This window comes from Salvelinus fontinalis, chromosome 30, assembly GCF_029448725.1.
Source record: "Salvelinus fontinalis isolate EN_2023a chromosome 30, ASM2944872v1, whole genome shotgun sequence".
NCBI classification, from domain to species: Eukaryota; Metazoa; Chordata; class Actinopteri; order Salmoniformes; family Salmonidae; genus Salvelinus; species Salvelinus fontinalis.
The window spans coordinates 38,075,861-38,094,692 of NC_074694.1; the positions used below are offsets into that span (position 1 = coordinate 38,075,861).

The window sequence follows — 18,832 nt, forward strand, 5'->3', positions numbered from 1 at the left end:
CAATGTTTCGAAACTGAACAGAGTGTAATGACACACTAGTCAGGAAATAAAGACTCTGAAAGGACTCGTTAGTCTGTTCTGAACATACTGTACGCCATGCAATGATTTTCTGTCTGTCAAACCTTCTGACCGCCTACAGCACATGTCAAAAAATGTTTGAGTGACATAAAGAGAATAATGAGAGCCTTGACCAGAATATCCTTTCACTGAGCATTAGATCAGTTTTGTAAATAATTGCATCTAGTAATATAAGTCTGGGCGAAGCGGTTTTCCTTCTAGCCCTGGTAAAACCAGACTGAACACTGCGAAACAACAGTGAAACATAGCAAAATCACTTTGAATGCCAGCCTAGTTTACCTCCTCCAAAGGGTGCCCAGATGACCCGTCGTATGGCCTTGACCCAGTCATCCATGTCACTCTGGGAGTTGGCCAAGAGCAGAAAGGCCTCATGACTGAGAGCAGCGCGGTCCTTTTCTCCTCCTGTACCACCTGAGAGAGAGAACGAGAGAGAGAGAGAGAACGAGAGAGAGAGAGAGAGAGAGAGATGAGTCGAATGCATCTTTGAAAGTTAATAGGTTGGCAGACTCATCTGGGGGGAAAGTGGACTGAGGTTAATGAAAGGTTGATGAGTCCAGCTACTTCAATATCCTTTCATGTTTTTTTTCATACCACAGCTCCACATCGGGAGATGTCCTTTAAGATGTCCTTTAAGAGCCCCATCCCTGTACAAGGCTAAAATATAAGATATTGTGCACGGACAAGAAATCCAATCAGGTAGGCCCGACTCCTCAAAGATCAAGCTGTCCAAATAAAAAATTGGATTTTCAGCCAACAAGTTAGCCATCAACTACCCTCATATCAGACCTCTTGGTGAATAAAGTTGTAACCGGCACTATTACCACTAGATGGTGTAGTTGTTTTGTTAAGAATACAGTTACAGCTACATCAAAGATAGTAGACCATAAAGATAGGCGAAAACTGTAGAAACATGCCATTGAGTGTAACGGTCGCCCCCAAGCCAAACTGCACATGTGCAGGCCGTCAAATCAAAGGCACTCCTTCGACAAGTTGTTTTTGACGAAAATGAAAACGTGTCAGTCTGTCACTACCACGAGGTTGGAGTAATAACATGTTCAACTACTAAAGAGACGGGCTCATATCTCGGTCGTGCCTTTAGATTTCGGGAAAATGAACAACCAAGGAAGAATGTCACTTCTCTCATTGACTTCTCAAACTCAAAACCCTGGCCTGGTCTGTTTGGTCTGCTTCGCGAGCGTTCCCAGAAAGCCTAGCGATATTACGCCTCTGGGTTTAGAAACTCTGTGGATACATAACAGACCGACCGAACAACCAAATGTAGACTACATGTCTCAATTGATTGACCCTATAGGATCTGGCAACACAATGAATGTCTACCATTTATCAGATATAGTAGCACACATGTAGAGAACAGGTCACATTTAAGTGATTCATCAGATATCATTCTTCAGATGTGATTTTACTGGGGTCCAGTAATCCATGTAATGATATCTCTCGCCATGTTAGGACATACCATTTAGCTTTGGGAAGGTAAACCAAATATAAACAGTGGTGCCATAAAGCTAAGTGCCTTTGTCACCCAGCTCAGCAAACTCACACCACTGTGATTATCACTTAGCAGCCCAGTCACATTGACTGCTTTGGGCTCTGTGTACTCATGTGACCCTTAGATACAGGTTTGCAGTCTATAGTCCAGGCTGAAATGCTTTAGTCATTACTTTTTATCATTATTACCATATGCAGTCATTGCATTCAGTCAGTACTTCATATACCTAATATTATGTCGATAGAGTAGATATAATTCCTGTCTATGCATTCCTAGCATATTACTACTGTATATTCTCGGAATCAGTTGAAACCTCCCTATGCGAGTACAAAATAATGCTGAGAATTCTATTGCCTTCATAAAATATTAAATGATAATGTTATCATTTGACTGGTGGAATATTGGCTCTGTCAAGATATACTGTATTTCCCACTTGTCTTCTGCTTCAAAACATCTTACTCATATACCAGACACGCAGAAAGCAATACCGCTTAGCTGCTGCCGTCTGATAGGAACTTGAAAATAAACACAGAAAGACTAAAGGGACTCCCATTGTAGGAGAGAATCATATCATTCACAAAAAAATAACACCTTCTACTATCTTGTACCAAACATCTATATTGGATACTTTTGGTTCCAAACATAGCACTTTCCCATTAACTTGAAAGATGAACGTGTTAATATTGTTACAGCTTCAAAAGCACTTGGTCAAAAAGCTGTTCCTTTATGTGGTCTGATAGGGAAGACAAAGCTCTTCAGTCCTAGTTCCTGTCATCAATAACAGTGTAAACCAGATGGATGCCTTCCCGCCAGGTCACCCACATCAGTGATCTATCCAGCCACCGGAAAAGAGAGAAATCAAGCGAGTGATAAAGATGCCCCGCTGACGCAGACATAAAGGAGCCTGAACACAGTCAATGCTTCCTCTTCCAGCTCACTGCCAGCAGACTGTAAGAAAATAGAGTTAAGAAAATATTTACTAAATACGCGAAAGTAAAAATAAATAAATATATATAAATATATTACAGAGTCAATATGATTTGGAAGCAATTAAGATAATCCAGAGCTCTGGGATTTAATGCAAGTCTCACTCCTACTGAGCACATAAAAGGGCTGATATTTTGATTAGGACTCTTCATGTTCCACAGAAAACTGCAGTGAAGGTCATTCTTGGTGATAGTGATTCCCTCTGGTCGGTAAATGTCAGACTACCCACTGTGCTTGTGGATGGATGGACCCTTAGTGGAAGGGATGGGAGATAAGGGATGAGTTTTACTGTGAAAAATAGGTTTCTTCTTACCTGGGTGCCGTGGTATAAAGTACATACGTAAAAATACTTTGAAGTACTACTTAAGTATTTTTGGGGGGTATCTGTACTTTACTTTAATATTTATGTTTTAGTTTTACTCCATTACATTCCTAAAGAAAATATGTACTTTGTACTCCATTACATTTTCCCTGACACCCAAAAGTACTAGTTACATTTAGAATGCTCAGGCAGGACAGCACCCCTCCACCACACCTATCAATATAACGCATTGTCATCAGTGGAGGCTGCTGCGGAGAGGACGGTTTCCATGTGGTTAATACCATACAATTGACTCCATTCCAGCCATTATTATGAGCCGTCCTCTCCTCAGCAGCCTCCACTGGTTGTCATCCCTACCGTGTCTGATCTGGCGGATACACTAAACACAAATACGGAATTTGTAAATGATGTCTGTGTTGGAATGAGCCCCTGCAGTATGACAATTGAGTGCTTTTTACATCACTGTACTTAAGTACATTTCAAAACAGATCATTTAGACTTTTGCTCAAGTAGTATTTCCCCCGGGTGACTTTCTCTTTTACTTGAGTCATTTTCTATTAAGGTATCTATTTTACTCAAGTATGACAATTGAGTTCTTGCTCCACCACTGACTGTGTGAACATAGTTGACTGACTGGGAGGTGCGGACACCTGCAGTTAGTGATAACTGTCACACTGTCAGTGTGAATAATGGTCCAGATGATTGTTCTGAGGATTGGGAATTGATTAACTCCTGCTGACCTTTGTGCCGGAGGGTTTAGGAAGTGCAGCACACATGTTGTGTATAATGTTTCCCAAATAGCTGTGTGTAGGGTCACCATGGAGAGGGAACATCATGATAATTCTGGCATATACTACGTTTCTTTTTCTAATTTATTATAGTATGTACATTTTGTGATAAAACATGTCCTCTGGAGCAGCTATGATTGGTTGTAGAACATGCCCTATATTGTTTTCTACCAACCTTTGTTGGATAACCAGAAAAGCTTGCCCTTCAAATGAAAGAAAGGACTTCAGAAAACCTGAATGCAGTACGTCATACAACAACAGAACACCACGACCAACAAAATAAAACCCCTTTTTTGAGCCACTCTAGCTCCCCTACAAAGTAAACCTTTTGTTGTGGTATGGCATACTGCATTATGGACAAAACAAGTGAAATCCACAACAGAGAGATGAACATCATTAGCCCCGAGCTGTTCAATATAATTACAGTACATTACATGTACTCAAATTACATTAATTGACATTTACAATATAACTCTAAAAAGGTAGCTAGCTTTACCTTGCAGGTGTTCCTGTTTGAGCCTGGTGGGCTTACAGCAGGCCAGCCCCATTCCCATGATTCACTGAGGGGAGCTGGCAGTGCTACAGCTGGGGCATGAATAGGGTACGTGCTGCCCTCCTGGAGGTCGTGTATCCTTATCCACACGCAGGTACTACTGGGCAGGCGGTGCCAGTGAGGCATGCTCAATGCCAGGAAAAACAAGCCCCGAAAAACAAGTCCCACTTCTTCCTATTCTTCATGTATAGATTCTCTCATTCACTAACATGGGCAGCAGTAGTTATCTCTATCCCCTGGGTTCCCTCGGGAGAGGCAGATACCAGAGGAGGAGTGTACGCTAATCTCTCCTTGTGTGCCCTGGCCTTGCTCTCCCTCTCCCTCCCTGGCAGTGTGCTGTGTGTGGAGTGATTAGATGGGCTCCTCTCCCCTTCCTTACCAAACCAAACCTCCCCAGTCCACACACACACTCTCTGGAAAACGCACAGACGCTGCGAGTCAATTGGGAAGCCTCTGACTGGCCAGATTTGTCATGGTGATCTGTAGTACACTCGTAGAAAAGAAGGGTTCCAAAAGGATTATTCGGCTGTCCCCATAGGATAATCATTTTTGGTTCCAGGTAGAACTCTTTTGAGTTCTACATGGAACCCATTATGGTTCTACCTGGAACCAGAAAGGGTTCTTCAAAGGGTTATCCTATGGGGGCAGCCAAAGAACCCTTTTAGGTTGTAGATAGCACCTTTCTAGTGTATGAGTCTAAACTGCAATGACCAGTATAGGGACAAGGTGGAGTCGCAATTCAACGGCTCAGACACGAGACGTATGTGGCAGGGTCTACAAGCAATTGCGGACTACAAAAAGAAAACTAGCCACGTCACGTACACCGACGTCTTGCTTCCAGACAAACTAAACACCTTTTTTGCCCGCTTTGAGGGTAATACAGTGCCACCGACGTGGCCCACTACCAAGGACTGCGGGCCCTCCCTCTCCTTCTCCGTGGCTGACGTGAGTAAGTCAATTAAATGTGTTAACCCTCACAAGGCTGCTGGCCCATGCGCAGAGCACCTGGCTGGTGTGTTTACGGACATATTCAATCGCTCCCTACCCCAGTCTGCTGTCCCCACATGCTTCAAGATGGCCACCATTGTTCCTGTACCCAAGAAGGCAAAGATAACTGAACGAAACGACTATTCTGTCATCATGAAGTGCTTTGAGAGACAAGTCAAGGATCAAATCACCTCCACCTTACCTGCCACACTAGACCCACGTCGGTTTGCATACCACCCCAACAGGTCCACAGACGATGCATTCGCCATCACACTGCACTCTGCCCTATCCCATCTGGACGAGGAATACCTATGTAAGAATGCTGTTCATTGACTACAGCTAAAATAATCTTTACATATCTTACATTACTCATCTCATATGTATATGCTGTACCTTATACCATCTGTTGCATCTTGCCTATGCCGCTCGGCCATCGCTCATCCATATATTTATATGTACGTATTCTTATTCCATCCCTTTAGATTTGTGTATTAGGTAGTTGTTGTGGAATTGTTAGATTACTTGTTAGATATTACTGTACTTTCGGAACTAGTAGCATCAAGCATTTCGCTACACTTGCATTAACATCTGCTAACCATGTGTATGTGACCAATACCATTTGATTCGATTTGATCGTTGTAATCATGTTGTTGGATCACACTCTGCTGTTGGCTAGCTTGTCCTACTAACACATTTTTACAGTAGGCCTTGGTGTTTTCCCTTCACTTCAAGTGACCAGAAAGAGTGATATGTGTAGGTTTGTTGCTAGCCTAAGGGTCACAGTCACGTCACCACAAGACCCATCTATAGATCCATGGAAATCCTCCATCACAAATTCCAGCATGCTGTCCATAGACTTAAAACCAACAAAACAGCACCTAGCTACTTTCCATTGCTTTCTTTTGCAACACTGTCTGGGGTCATGAAGTGAGCCATTGTTGTAGTTACTGACAGTTTATGCATATCAGGTAAGGAGAGCCCACAATGAAGCTCAGATGAAAGGGAGGCACACGTGAATATTGTTGACTTTTTCAACCTGGCTCACATTACTCAGGTAAACAAGATCACACGCTTTTCTACTGCTAGTGCCACAGGGTAATATGCAAATGTCAGAGGGCACTAAGAAAATAGTTTCATACTGTATACAAAGATCTTGTTAGTACCCTCATTCAATGTTCTGAGCCAGCGGGGTGCTCTATAAGCAATGAGCTGACAACTAGCTAATCAGAAGTCGTGCAAGCCTAGAAAGACAGGACCACTGTTCTTTGTCTGAAGCTGTATTCCCTTCTAGCAAAGAGCTCTTCTTTATAAGGCTGAGCTTTTCTGCAAGGCTTGGACTGGTGCTGGGGGTAGGGGACAGGCTCCAAGTGTGTGTGTGTGTGTGTGTGTGTGTGTGTGTGTGTGTGTGTGTGTGTGTGTGTGTGTGTGTGTGTGTGTGTGTGCGTGCGTGCGTGCGTGCGTGCGTGTGTGTGTGTGTTTGCACTGGCTAAACAAGTAGCCTACAATAATTAATTAGCTGAAATTGTCTTGTTTACCCAGGCTTGTGTGTGTGCGTGTGTGTGTGTGTGTCCACCATCCTTTACAGGCTGTTGTTTCCCAGCTGGTTTTATGGCTAGAGACCAACACAAAAGGAAGCTTAGCCTTGAGTAAACCCTTAAGCACAGAGTGCATTTATAAACCACAGATTATAATACCTGTTTCCTTTCTCTGATAGGCTTTCAGTAATAGCCACATAGCTACTTCAGTTTAAAGGATATTGAAAAGGGTTGTTGGATTTGGCTACGATTTGGTTCATTGCTTTCTTGCTCCGAAGGATATTAGATGGAAAAGAAGCAGGATATTATACCTTTAAAATGTGTGAGGGCTCCCTAACCAGTTTAATTGTAGCCTTGGATATGAGGATATAAGAGGTGCTATCAGATAGGTTCATTTGGTCATACAGGATGTCTATCACCGTAGATGTTCCTGAGGAAATGAGTGGAGATGTATCATGTATCAATGCATCATATCTTGCCAAATTCTGGAGGGGGAAAAAATCAAGCTAGGCATATTTGTACCCTTGATGAGTTAGTGTCAATTTGCAGGGGCCTTTGCTTCTCTTTCATTTGGACAGTGCAAGGACCTTAAAGTGTCCACATCAAACACAACCTGCAAGGACGTTTATTGGCAGAGGTCATGCATGGAGAGAGTCAGTGAACTGAGACCGAGGAACACCCTAGTGCCTAGCCTTGCTCTGAAATATGGCTGCACGATACGGGCCCAAAAATCAAATAGCATTTTTTTTAACCAAATATTGTGATTGCGATTTCACCTGCGATATAGATCTAAACACTTGGGCAAACTGTTGGAATCATAGAAATAGAATGATTAAATAAAAAACGAAGTGGAAAGCAGCATTGTTCTTGTTTGTTACAATCTCTTGACTGCATTTAACTTAACAGAACCTCATGCAAACTTATAGTGGATCTAACAGCTAGGACGATGAACTGCACCACTTGACTGACAGGGGGCGGAGTTTAGTGTGTGTAGGAAACAGCCATAAGAGGGAAAAACAACTAAGTAAACTATAAAAGTGGATGTCAATGAGTCAATGTTGCAATTTCGATGTGAATTAGAATAATTGCGCAGCCCTACTCTGAAAGGATGACGTGATGTGGTAACAGAAGACAAAAGACGCTCAGAGGGATTTCTCACAAGTGCTAGGAGAATTATACAGACAGTAACCTCAGAGGTCATGGGCTCTCTAACACCCTAGATGGCACAGTCAAAAGCCAAATTGGCCAATGAATTGCAGGCACTGCTCTTTGCCGAAACCCGATTCTGAAACGTATAGTATGAATGAGGACAGGACCATCCACATGGAGACATTTTGGGTGATGTGGGTGAATGTGGTGGTCCCTCTTGACCTATTGTAAGAAGTACACAAAAAGCTTCCCCGCGCCTCTGTTGAAGCCTTACAGTAACATTTGTTTACCACGATCCCTTGTTTCCCAACCCCATTACCAGAGTGGATCGTTATCGTAATGCCAGAGTCAATCTGAGCACTCAGTGGTTGTTTATTTCAAGGCTGAGAAGTGAAAAGCTTTCATTCAAGCTGAGTGAGAGAGAAAGCAAGAGGGAGAAAAAACACCCCGTTTCTCTCAAGCGCCTGAGAATTGAATCTCTTCTAATGAGCATGTAGGGGGCTGAGTTGGGTTTGAGAGTGGGAGACTTCTAAAGTGCACAGCTCCGACTGAAATGCAGCCCCCTTTCCATTATGTTCTTGCTGTCCCACTGTTGAAATGGTCTTCAGAAATGGCCTTGACAGCCTGTGTGCTGCCTGCCTAGCTCATCCACACGTCGCCAGTAAAGGCTGATTGGGGTTACACTGTGCTGCAATATTTACTCGCCATAAATAGAAAACACAGAGACCCACTGGCCCGTCAGCAACAATACACAGTGGGGGGAAAAAATCACAGTGCAAATAACATTTAACTGAGTGATATACAGTAGCTACCTAGTACCGCAGAATTAGGAATTAGAATTGAATACGATCTCTTTGCCTAGCTCACTCTGAGTGACTTTAATTGAAAATGACCATTGGGGCTGTATTGAGCGTGAAGAGTTGACTGCGTATGGTCTTTCCAGCACACTCGCCCCCAGGCAAAGCTGCGTATTGTCCGTGTACATGTAACAGTATTGCTTCCGTCCCTCTCCTTCGCCCCAACCTGGGCTCAAACCAGGGAACCTCTGAACACTTTGACGACAGTCACAGACAGAGCGTCATTACCTATCGCTCTGCAAAATATGCGGTCCTTGCAGAGCGAGGGCAACAACTAATTCAAGGTCTCGGAGTGAGCGACGTCACCTATTTAAATGCTACTAGTGCGCACCGCTAACAAGCTAGCCCTTTCACACCGGTTACTTTTACATAGATGTCAACCTTAAAAGACTCCTGATAGTCATGAGAAACAGCTATTGGGGTCAGTATGCCTGGGCAAGATGAGAATGAGAATATTCTCTTTTCTCTCTTCCCTTTATTAAAATGTCATTCGCCAAGGAGGTGGAATCCATACTGATGCGTCAATGTGTTCTTAGCGATTAGTTCTGATTCTGAAGTTTGGAGATTCTGTCACGAAAGAGATTAACATCCACAGGGATGTAATTCTTAGGAGGTGATATACTGCTGTTTCCATGACATCGACCGACCAGGTGAATCCAGGTGAACGCTATGATCCCCTATTGATTTCACCTGCTAAATTCACTTCAGTCAGTGTAGATGAAGGGGAGGAGACAGATTAACGAAGGATTTTAAGCCTTGAGACAATTGAGACATGGATTGTGTATGTGTGCCATTCAGGGTGTGAATGGGCAAGGAAAAAATATTTCAGTGCCTTTGAACGGGGTATGGTAGTAGGTACCAGGCGCAACGGTTTGAGTGAGTCAAGAATTGCAACACTGCTGGGTTTTTCACACTCAACAGTTTCCCGTGTGTATGAATTATGATCCACCATCCAAAGGACATAGCGCCACCTTTACACAACTGCGGGAAGCATAGAAGTCAACATTGGCCAGCATCCCTGTGGAACGCTTCCGATATCTTGTAGAGTCCATGCTTCGACAAATTGTTCTGAGGGAAAAAGGGGGTGCAACTTAATACTAGGAAGGTGTTCCTAATGTTTTGTACACTCAGTGTAATTGCAGTGTATTGAGTGCAAGCTTATCTACCAGTCAGTATGGCGTCTGTCCTGCATCTCCAGTCTCCATTGTGAAACATCAACATTGCCCCCTGCTGGCTCAGTGTGGTATTGAGGAAACTGCAATACGCTAAATATCCTCCTCATAAAATCTTGAGCCAGACATGTGCAGTGATGCTTGACTGACAACACATGTATTTTCTGCTAAAGGAGGAGAAGGTTTGGTGTTGATGGATTATCTCACCTGGAACGATTTCAAAAAGATGTCTCCCTGGTTCTTCTGGGTTGGCGGTGAGCTCGTTCACCTGACAGCCCTGCAGAGGTATGCAGCCCTGGAATGAACAAAGACAGAACCCATTCAAAACCAGATATTAACAACACCTCAGTGAGATTCAACTCTAATCGGTTAAATCACAAATATTGATCAAATCCTTATGAGAATACAAGGGTAGAAAATAGAAAAATATCTATCTCTTTCATCTCTTTCAGGATGAAGATGTACACATTATTGAATGGAGATCAATAATAATTAAACAACGTAATCAAGGCCTGTTAATTTAGAGACTACTCAGAAGGAAAGCCGGGTCTCATTCTACCAGTCTGGCAGCATCCCTCATCATCCCTCATCAAACAGGATGGGATCTGCCAAACCAGAGATCAAGCTGTCCACAGTAGTTGCCATGGCAACAAATTGGTAGAATGTTGGGGCAGGGCTAGCAGCCCAGCAGAGCTCCCAAGGGTACAATGAGCCTTGAATATGGGGACAAATGACTGAGGAAAATTTAGACAGAACTCAAGATCTGAGATTATTCTCCCTTCAGAAGATGTCTTGTAGCAACCTTTGTGGCTCTAAACACCAAGCCATTCCTTAATGGCCTGCTCTACATGATAAAAAAGGGCTGTAGATTGCCTACATGCAAATTCCCTTCCTTCAGTTATCATTTCCTTTCATCTCAGTGGGAGACTTTGCTGTGTGAATTGCTTACACAGCCCCCTGCTCCAATTTCTATCGATTAGATGGGAAAAAAGCGGACAGATTGACACTTTCACACACATCCTGGTTACCGCGCAGGGAGGGGCGTGTGTGTTTGTGTGTGTGTGTGTGTGTGTGTGTGTGTGTGTGTGTGTGTGTGTGTGTGTGTGTGTGTGTGTGTGTGTGTGTGTGTGTGTGTGTGTGTGTGTGTGTGTGTGTGTGTGTGTGTGTGTGTGTGTGTGTGTGGAGAAATCAATACTGCCTGGATGACTATTGACAGCCTGTGATTAAAAGGTGCCTATCAAACCCTTCAGTCATTCAGCCAGGCCTTAATGTAGAGCTTCTCCAGCCTGAAAGGCCCCGATGATGTGTGTGTGTGTGTGTGTGTGTGTGTGTGTGTGTGTGTGTGTGTGTGTGTGTGTGTGTGTGTGTGTGTGTGTGTGTGTGTGTGTGTGTGTGTGTGTGTGTGTGTGTGTGTGTGTGTGTGTGTGTGTGTGTGTGTGTGTGTGTGTGTGTGTGTGTGTGTTGGGGAGACAGGTCTGCATTTAAAAGGGCAGCAGTCAAGTGGGAACGCCTGTGGAAATCAATGGAGGTGCTTGGATATCAGGCCGGGAATGTAAGAAGATGATCACTGAACACTGGAAGCATTGGGCCACCGACTACCGCCTGCTGTCTTTTGTTGGATCACTTCATTACCCTTTCCTGGCTTGATGCTGTGTGGTGGTCCTGAAACAACTGTCTGCCTGATTACTGCACAGCTCTTTCATGACCATGCCAAAACGTCATGACCAAAATTGAGCAACGGTATCAAAACTATGTTTCATCCTGATTTTCCTTCTAGGCAGGGCACGGTGGCAGTGCTATCTATCCATGCTAGGTGGTGATATAAACAATTCCTTTGGTCTGTTTTTCAAAGCAACGGATGAAAAACCACAGACAAGTATTATTGGAGAGGATCTGAACCTGCGACAGTAGCTACTGGAGCGAAAGTCCCACATTAAACCAAATAAAGGACTTCAGCGAACCTCTGCAATGAACTGAAGAAGAGCTTAGGTGTGAATGTTCAGTACCTGTGGCTTGGTCTCCTCCTCGTCTTTGTAGAAGTAGAGCTGGTCGGAGCGCAGGACAAACCATTTTAGCTGCCAGTTCTTCATGATGCTCCTCTGTTTCTTCAGCCAGCCAGCCTTCAGAGCCCCCTCCTGGAGACTGGGGGAGGACGGGCGGCATGGGCCTCGGGACACATCCCCCATCACCATGCTCTTGGACCGGGCTGGAGAGTCGAGACACACACACATACACACATGAATACAAATACACACATAAGCAGGGAGGGAGACAGGCAGAGAGGGAGACAGGCAGGGAGGGAGACAGGGAGAGAGGGAGACAGACAGAGAGGGAGACAGACAGGGAGAGAGACAGACAGGGAGGGAGACAGGCAGAGAGGGAGACAGGCAGAGAGGGAGACAGGCAGAGAGGGAGACAGGCAGAGAGGGAGACAGACAGTGAGGGAGACAGTCATATACACATAGTGTGTGTCAGCCCCAGGGTTGCCATGGTGAGGCAGACACCACACACACCACGTCCTGCCCTGGAGCTAAGGCTGAGGCCCCCCTTCCTCCCCTGGGTAGAGGTGGCTGGAGACCCACCCGGCACAGGAAAGAGAGGAAAGGCCTCAGGTGATCTAAGCGATTCATTTAAAGCCACTGGAAGAGAGTTATTGTCCGTTCTGGCAGACCAACAGAACCAGGAACCAGTTTGAACTGTGATAATAAGACCTCCTGGGATTGACTCTGGGTTTTAGTGTAACGTGAGCTCAGTCAAGGACTGTTTCAGATGCAGTTTATAGGCTCCCTATGTCTGGAGGCTCTGAACTCACACTGACCCTGAATCAGTTTCAGTCTGTCCTTTATGCAACGTAATTCATGAAATTAGCTTGATACAGGACACAGACACGATTACTTAATACAGTACAGCATGTGCAGAAAGTAAAATCGGGTTTTTACTAGTCCATGCATTAATCATGACATTTGACAAAATAAACAAAAACCTGATTTCAGCTTCTAGAGACCTGGCCATCCTGAGTGAATAGCCACTCAGCAACACCTCCCACAGAGCCAAACAGCAGCAAAGGCAAACAAGACAAGCAATTTGATGATCATGTATAATTTATAGGAATCAATCCTGCAGACGTCCTCTCTGCTGGACCTCCTGTGTGACACACTCAGGATCATTGCTCAGCTTAGAGGGGGAAGGGAGGATGAAAATCAATGTTTATTCTTCCCTTTTTCTTCTCTCTTATTCTCCCTTTCTTCTCCTTCTTGCGATGTGGGACGGGTATGGACGGCCAGGAGTTTCTCACGTGGCCAGGGAAAACTCCCGACCCTAAGGATGGGGAACGCTATAGTATAGGTATGACGCAGACACCCTGGAAAGACAGTTCCTAACATCCCATGTTTTATTGGAATTAATTCATAGTTCTAACTGTCCATTCATTTCAAATCAAATCAAATGTCAAATCAAACCTACATTTACAGTCATTGTTTATTATACTCTGTGATTATGGGTTGGGCTGTGGCTCCTTTGCCCCCCGGCACCAGACACAACATTGCATGGCCCCCGTAGCCTAGCCGTCATTGTCCCCCTCCACTCCTACTGCCATGGCTGCCTGCCTGGCTCCCTTCCTAATGGGTTACACCCATCATAGGAGCAGGGGCCGTATATCACATGAACCATTTCTCTCTCTCTCCTTCTCTCTCTCCGTCTACAACTGTCCGCCCATCTCTCTCTACCTCCATCCCTGTTTCTGGGTGCTCTGCCGGCCCCACTCAATCACAGCCCTGTGTGCTTGTCTGGAAGCCTTATTAGAGTACATACTGTACACACACTAGTGTTGAATATTTTCCCGACTATTTTACAAATGTTCCATCCGGAGAATAAATCCCTTTTCTCAACGGCTAACCCAGTTCTTCCCGCCCTAACCCAAAAGTGTCATTCAAAAGCATTATAACGCTTATAAAGCTTTGATCGATAAATTCAAGTGTGATGCTACCTGAGCCTGATGAGCCATACACTAAATACATTTTGTGTGCCTAGATTGTGCCGTTCTCCAATATATGATAGGCCTATAGGCTACTGCACATTTTGCACGACAGAAAAACGCCAAAGCCCATAGATGTAGCTAGCTCTATGCTCTCCTGGCGAAATAAATGAAATTAGCTCCAGTAGGCTGATCTTTTTGAGTGTGAGCTGTATTACTGTACTGCATTGTGTTATACTGTATTATATTGACTGGAATGACGCACATCGTTCAAACCATGACAAAGCAGGGAGTGAACATGCAATTCTGGTGCAGCACATGAGACCTACAGAGGTACAAGTATTGGCTAGCGAATTTGACTTTCATTTTGAAATATAATAGGGCCTATTCGTATAATTAGTAGGCTGACGCGTAAATACCTTTCATAAAATTGTATTTCCCCGAATGTTATTGGCATACCTCCTCTTTCTCACTTTGTTGTTCATTCCTTCCTTGGGTTCAACAGTTAAATGAAATATGTTTTGTTGTCCATAACTGCATCATTCTAATGACATCCTTGAATAATATAGGACTAGAATTAGATGCAGAAGGCTGTCACTTCCCTTCAGGAAGATTGAAAGGTCATGTGTCTGAAGAAATAGCTGCTATAGCCTACTGCCGTCTCACGTTCGCTCTTCTCTCAAACTACCCGAGTTCTATAGGCTGCTGTAAAGGGATGCAAACAAGCGCTTGCATCCCTTTTCAAATAGTGTGTTGGTATAAAAAATGCAAAAAAAAACATTATGTCCAGCAAGCTATTCTAGTCTAGCTTTTCCTTCATGGGACTCCAAGAGCTAAGGATCATTTTTTAAAGGAAAAAAGCCAACGGAGCACAGGTGCATATTGCGCAAGAGACAGAGGCTCTAAGTTAGAAGCTTATTATGCTTAACCCATCATTAATTAGCAAAATCTAAAGCTGATACTGCATTGAATGTATCACCTGAAAGAGGTAGGCTAGGACATCAATATATTGGGCTATATATAAATCGAGAACAGGTTTATCCATTTTGGATGCAATTTGAATGGAGTGACCCCCGAAAGGAATACCTATGTAAGAATGCTGTTCATTGACTGCAGCTCAGCATTTAACACCATAGTACCCTCCAAACTCGTCATTAACCTCGAGACCCTGGGTCTCGACCCCGCCCTGTGCAACTGAGTCCTGGACTTTCTGACGGGCCGCCCCCAGGTGGTGAGAGTAGGAAACAACATCTCCACCCCGCTGATCCTCAACACTGGGGCCCCACAAGGGTGCGTTCTCAGCCCTCTCCTGTACTCCCTGTTCACCCACGACTGAGTGGCCATGCACACCTCCAACTCAATCATCAAGTTTCCAGACGACACTACAGTGGTAGGCTTGATTACCAACAATGACGAGACAGCCTACAGGGAGGAGGTGAGGGCCCTCGGAATGTGTTGTCAGGAAAACAACCTTTCACTCAACATCAACAAAACAAAGGAGATTGTGGACTTCAGGAGACAGCAGAGGGAGCAACCCCCCATCCACATCGAGGGGACAATAGTGGAGAAGATGGAAAGTTTTAAGTTCCTTGGCGTACACATCACGGACAAACTGAAATGTTCCACCCACACAGACAGCGTGGTGAAGGCGCAACAGCGCCTCTTCAACCTCAGGAGGCTGAAGAAATTTGGCTTGTCACCTAAAACACTCACAAACTTTTACAGATGCACAATTGAGAGCATCCTGTTGTGCTGTAATCACCGCCTGGTATGGCAACTGTTCCGCCCACAATTGCAAGGCTCTCCAGAGGGTGGTGCGGTCTGCACAACACATCACCGGGGACAAACTACCTGCCCTCCAGGACACCTACAGCATCCGATGTCACAGGAAGGCCAAAAAGATCATCAAGAACAACAACCACCCGAGCCACTGCCTGTTCACCCTGCTATCATGCAGAATGCGAGGTCAGTACAGGTGCATCAAAGCTGGGACCGAGAGACTGAAAAACAGCTTCTATCTCAAGGCCATCAGACTGTTAAACAGCCATCACTAACATAGAGTGGCTGCTGCCAACATACAGACTCAAATCTTTGGCCACTTTAATATATTTAATAAATGGATTTAATAAAGGTATCGCTAGTCACTTTAAATAACACCACTTTAATAATGTCTACATATGCTACATTACTCATCCCATATGCATATACTGTATTCTATACTTGCCTATGCCGCACGGCCATCGCTCACTCCCTATATTTATATGTACATATTCTTATTCATCCCTTTACATTTGTGTGTATGAGGTAGTCGCTGTGAATTTGTTAGATTACTTGTCAGATATTACTGCAATGTCGGAACTAGAAGCACACGCATTCCGCTACACTCGCGTTCACATCTGCTAACCATGTGTATGTGACCAATATCATTTGATTTGATTTGACTTGATTTGGTTTGCCCATAAGCATGGTCGGTAGAGACTCGTTTGAGCTCTTTTGTTTTAACGTCCCAATTGGTGTACTGTGAGATCTCAAACATCGTCTCAGATATCATCTTAAATGAAACTATAATGACAAAGTCTTTCAGTACTCTGTTCATTATTCTGTCATTCCAGCCAGATGTAATTCCTCAGTGGTGTTTCAGACATTACACAGCGTGGCGTTGTGGGGTCTCTAAACAGACATTTGGAGGAAGACTCATGAGTTGTTTTCCAGTTTCCACACTGCCCTTTCAAATTCGACTCTACTGGAAGAAACCAAATAGGGCCAAGAGGAATGAAGTAATGATTTGTAAATGTTGCCTTAGTAGTGCACACTCTTAGAAAAAGGGGTTCCAAAAGGGTTCTTTGGCTGTTCCCATAGGACAGGTATTCCCAAACTGGGGGTACGCCTAGTAAGAATGTATAATAAAAATGTAAACATTTTTAAAAACCAACAATAATATGAATTGTTTTTATTTAAAAAAATATATAATAATTCCTTCACATTTTCAAACAGTCCATTTGTATTTTCCAACGGGGCTATACATTTGGATTCGTTTTTTCTCTCGCCTGAGTAGCCTCGTTTCACTGCCAAAAATAACATTAAACCATCTAGTGTTCAGCGAAATAACAACACAATGTCAAATACTGGTAGCCTAGTCAAATAATTAACATCCAATCACATTAACCGTTACTCTCTCGTGGGAATTCCACTAACGGTCCATATGTAGCTGCTGCTCATGTTGGTATCTGTACTGATGGCGCAAAAGCCATGACAGGGAGACATAGTGGTGGTAACGCGCGTGCAAGCAGTTGCTCCCAATGCCACTTTAGTTCACTGCAGCATCCACCAAGAGGCTCTTGCTGCCAAGGGAATGCCTGACAGCTTGAAATACGTTTTGGACACTACAGTGAAAATGGTTAACAAGGCCCTTGAACTCTCGTGTATTTTCTGCACTATGCAATGATATGGGCAGCGACCATGTAACATACAGAAGTGTGCTGGTAATCAAGGCAAAGTGTTGACACATTTTTTTGAATTGAGAGACAAGTTTAAAGTTTTCTTTACTGACCATAAATTTCACTTGTCTGACCGCTTGCATGATGACGAGTTTCTCACACGACTGGCCTCTCTGGGGAATGTTTTTTCTCGCCTGAATGATCTGAATCTAGGATTACAGGGACTCTCCACAACTATATTCATTGTGTTGGACAAAATTGAGGCTATGATTAAGAAGTTGGAGCTCTTCACTGTCTGCATTAACAAGGACAACACACAGGTCTTTCCATCATTGTATGATTTTTTTGTGTATAAATTAACTCAAGCTGACGGACAATGTCAAATGTGATATAGCGAAGGACCTGAGTGAGTTGGGTGCGCAATTACGAAGGTACTTTCCCGATACGGATGACACAAACAACTGGATTCGTTATCCCGTTCATGCCCTACCTCCAGTCCACTTACCAATATCTGAACAAGAGAGCCTCGTCGAAATTGCAACAAGCGGTTCTGTGAAAATGTAATTTAATCAGAAGCCAGTGCCAGATTTCTGCGCTCAAAGTATCCTGCCTTGGCAAATCTCGCTATTAAGAGTTATGTGCATCCTTTCAAGCACACCCTTCTCATTAACCTGTGGTGAGTTATTCATTGGGTTGGCAGGTATCCTAGTGGTTAGAGAATTGGACCAGTAACCGAAAGGTTGCTAGAACGAATCCCTGAGCTGGTAAGGTAAAACATCTGTTGCTCTACCCCCAAACAAGGCTGTTCCTAGGCTGTCATTGTAAATAAGAATTTGTTCTTAACTGACTTGCCTAGTTAAATAAAAAAATCATAATTTTCAATGAACAAAAATGGTTTTATACGTAAGATGGCTAAATAAAGAGTAAAATTATTCATTATTATTTGTGCCCTGGTCCTATAAGAGCTCTTTATCACTTCCCACGAGCCGGGTTGTGACAAAAACTCACACTCATTCTTATGTTTAATAAATGTATTGTACAGTGTGCCGGGTTACAATGATGGAAAAAAACAACATTTGAGAGTGCGCTGACCCTGGATGCTAGAGGGGGTACACAGCTGGAGTTGGAATGTTTGAAGGGGTACGGGACTATAAAAAGTTTGGGAACCACTGCCATAGGAGAACCCTTTTTGGTTCTAGGTAGAACCCTCTGTTGAAAGGGTCCTACATGGAACCCAAAAAAGTTCTACCTGGAACCAAAAGGGATTCTTCAAAGGGTTCTCCTATGGGGAGCATCTAGATAGCACCCATTTCTTCTATAAGTGTAATGTAGTTTGCATCAGATGTTGCAATCCGTGGGCGCAATGGATCACACTGCCCAATTATCTGAGTCGGTGTGTGTGTGTGTGTGAGTGTATGTATGTAAGTGTTTGTAGGCCAATGGTACACTGAGCCAGTTTGGAGATTTCTCCTCTCAGTGATTCATTT

The 18,832-nt window shown here is 43.9% G+C and overlaps 1 protein-coding gene across 2 annotated transcripts in view; it reads right to left on the reverse strand.

Moving 5' to 3' along the window:
* Positions 1–18,832, reverse strand: part of LOC129829180 (rho GTPase-activating protein 22-like) — a 28,710-nt gene that overhangs the window by 7,094 nt on the left and 2,784 nt on the right. Inside the window, exons 2-4 of one of the 2 annotated variants that reach the window (XM_055890784.1) lie at positions 11,942–12,141; positions 10,143–10,230; positions 358–489 (exon numbers count right to left, since the gene is read on the reverse strand). In XM_055890784.1, coding sequence (XP_055746759.1) covers positions 358–489; positions 10,143–10,230; positions 11,942–12,141 — 420 coding nt within the window. Of the gene's footprint in view, positions 1–357; positions 490–4,178; positions 4,586–10,142; positions 10,231–11,941; positions 12,142–18,832 lie in introns of those variants that run through there. The other variant, XM_055890785.1, reaches the window with a different exon arrangement.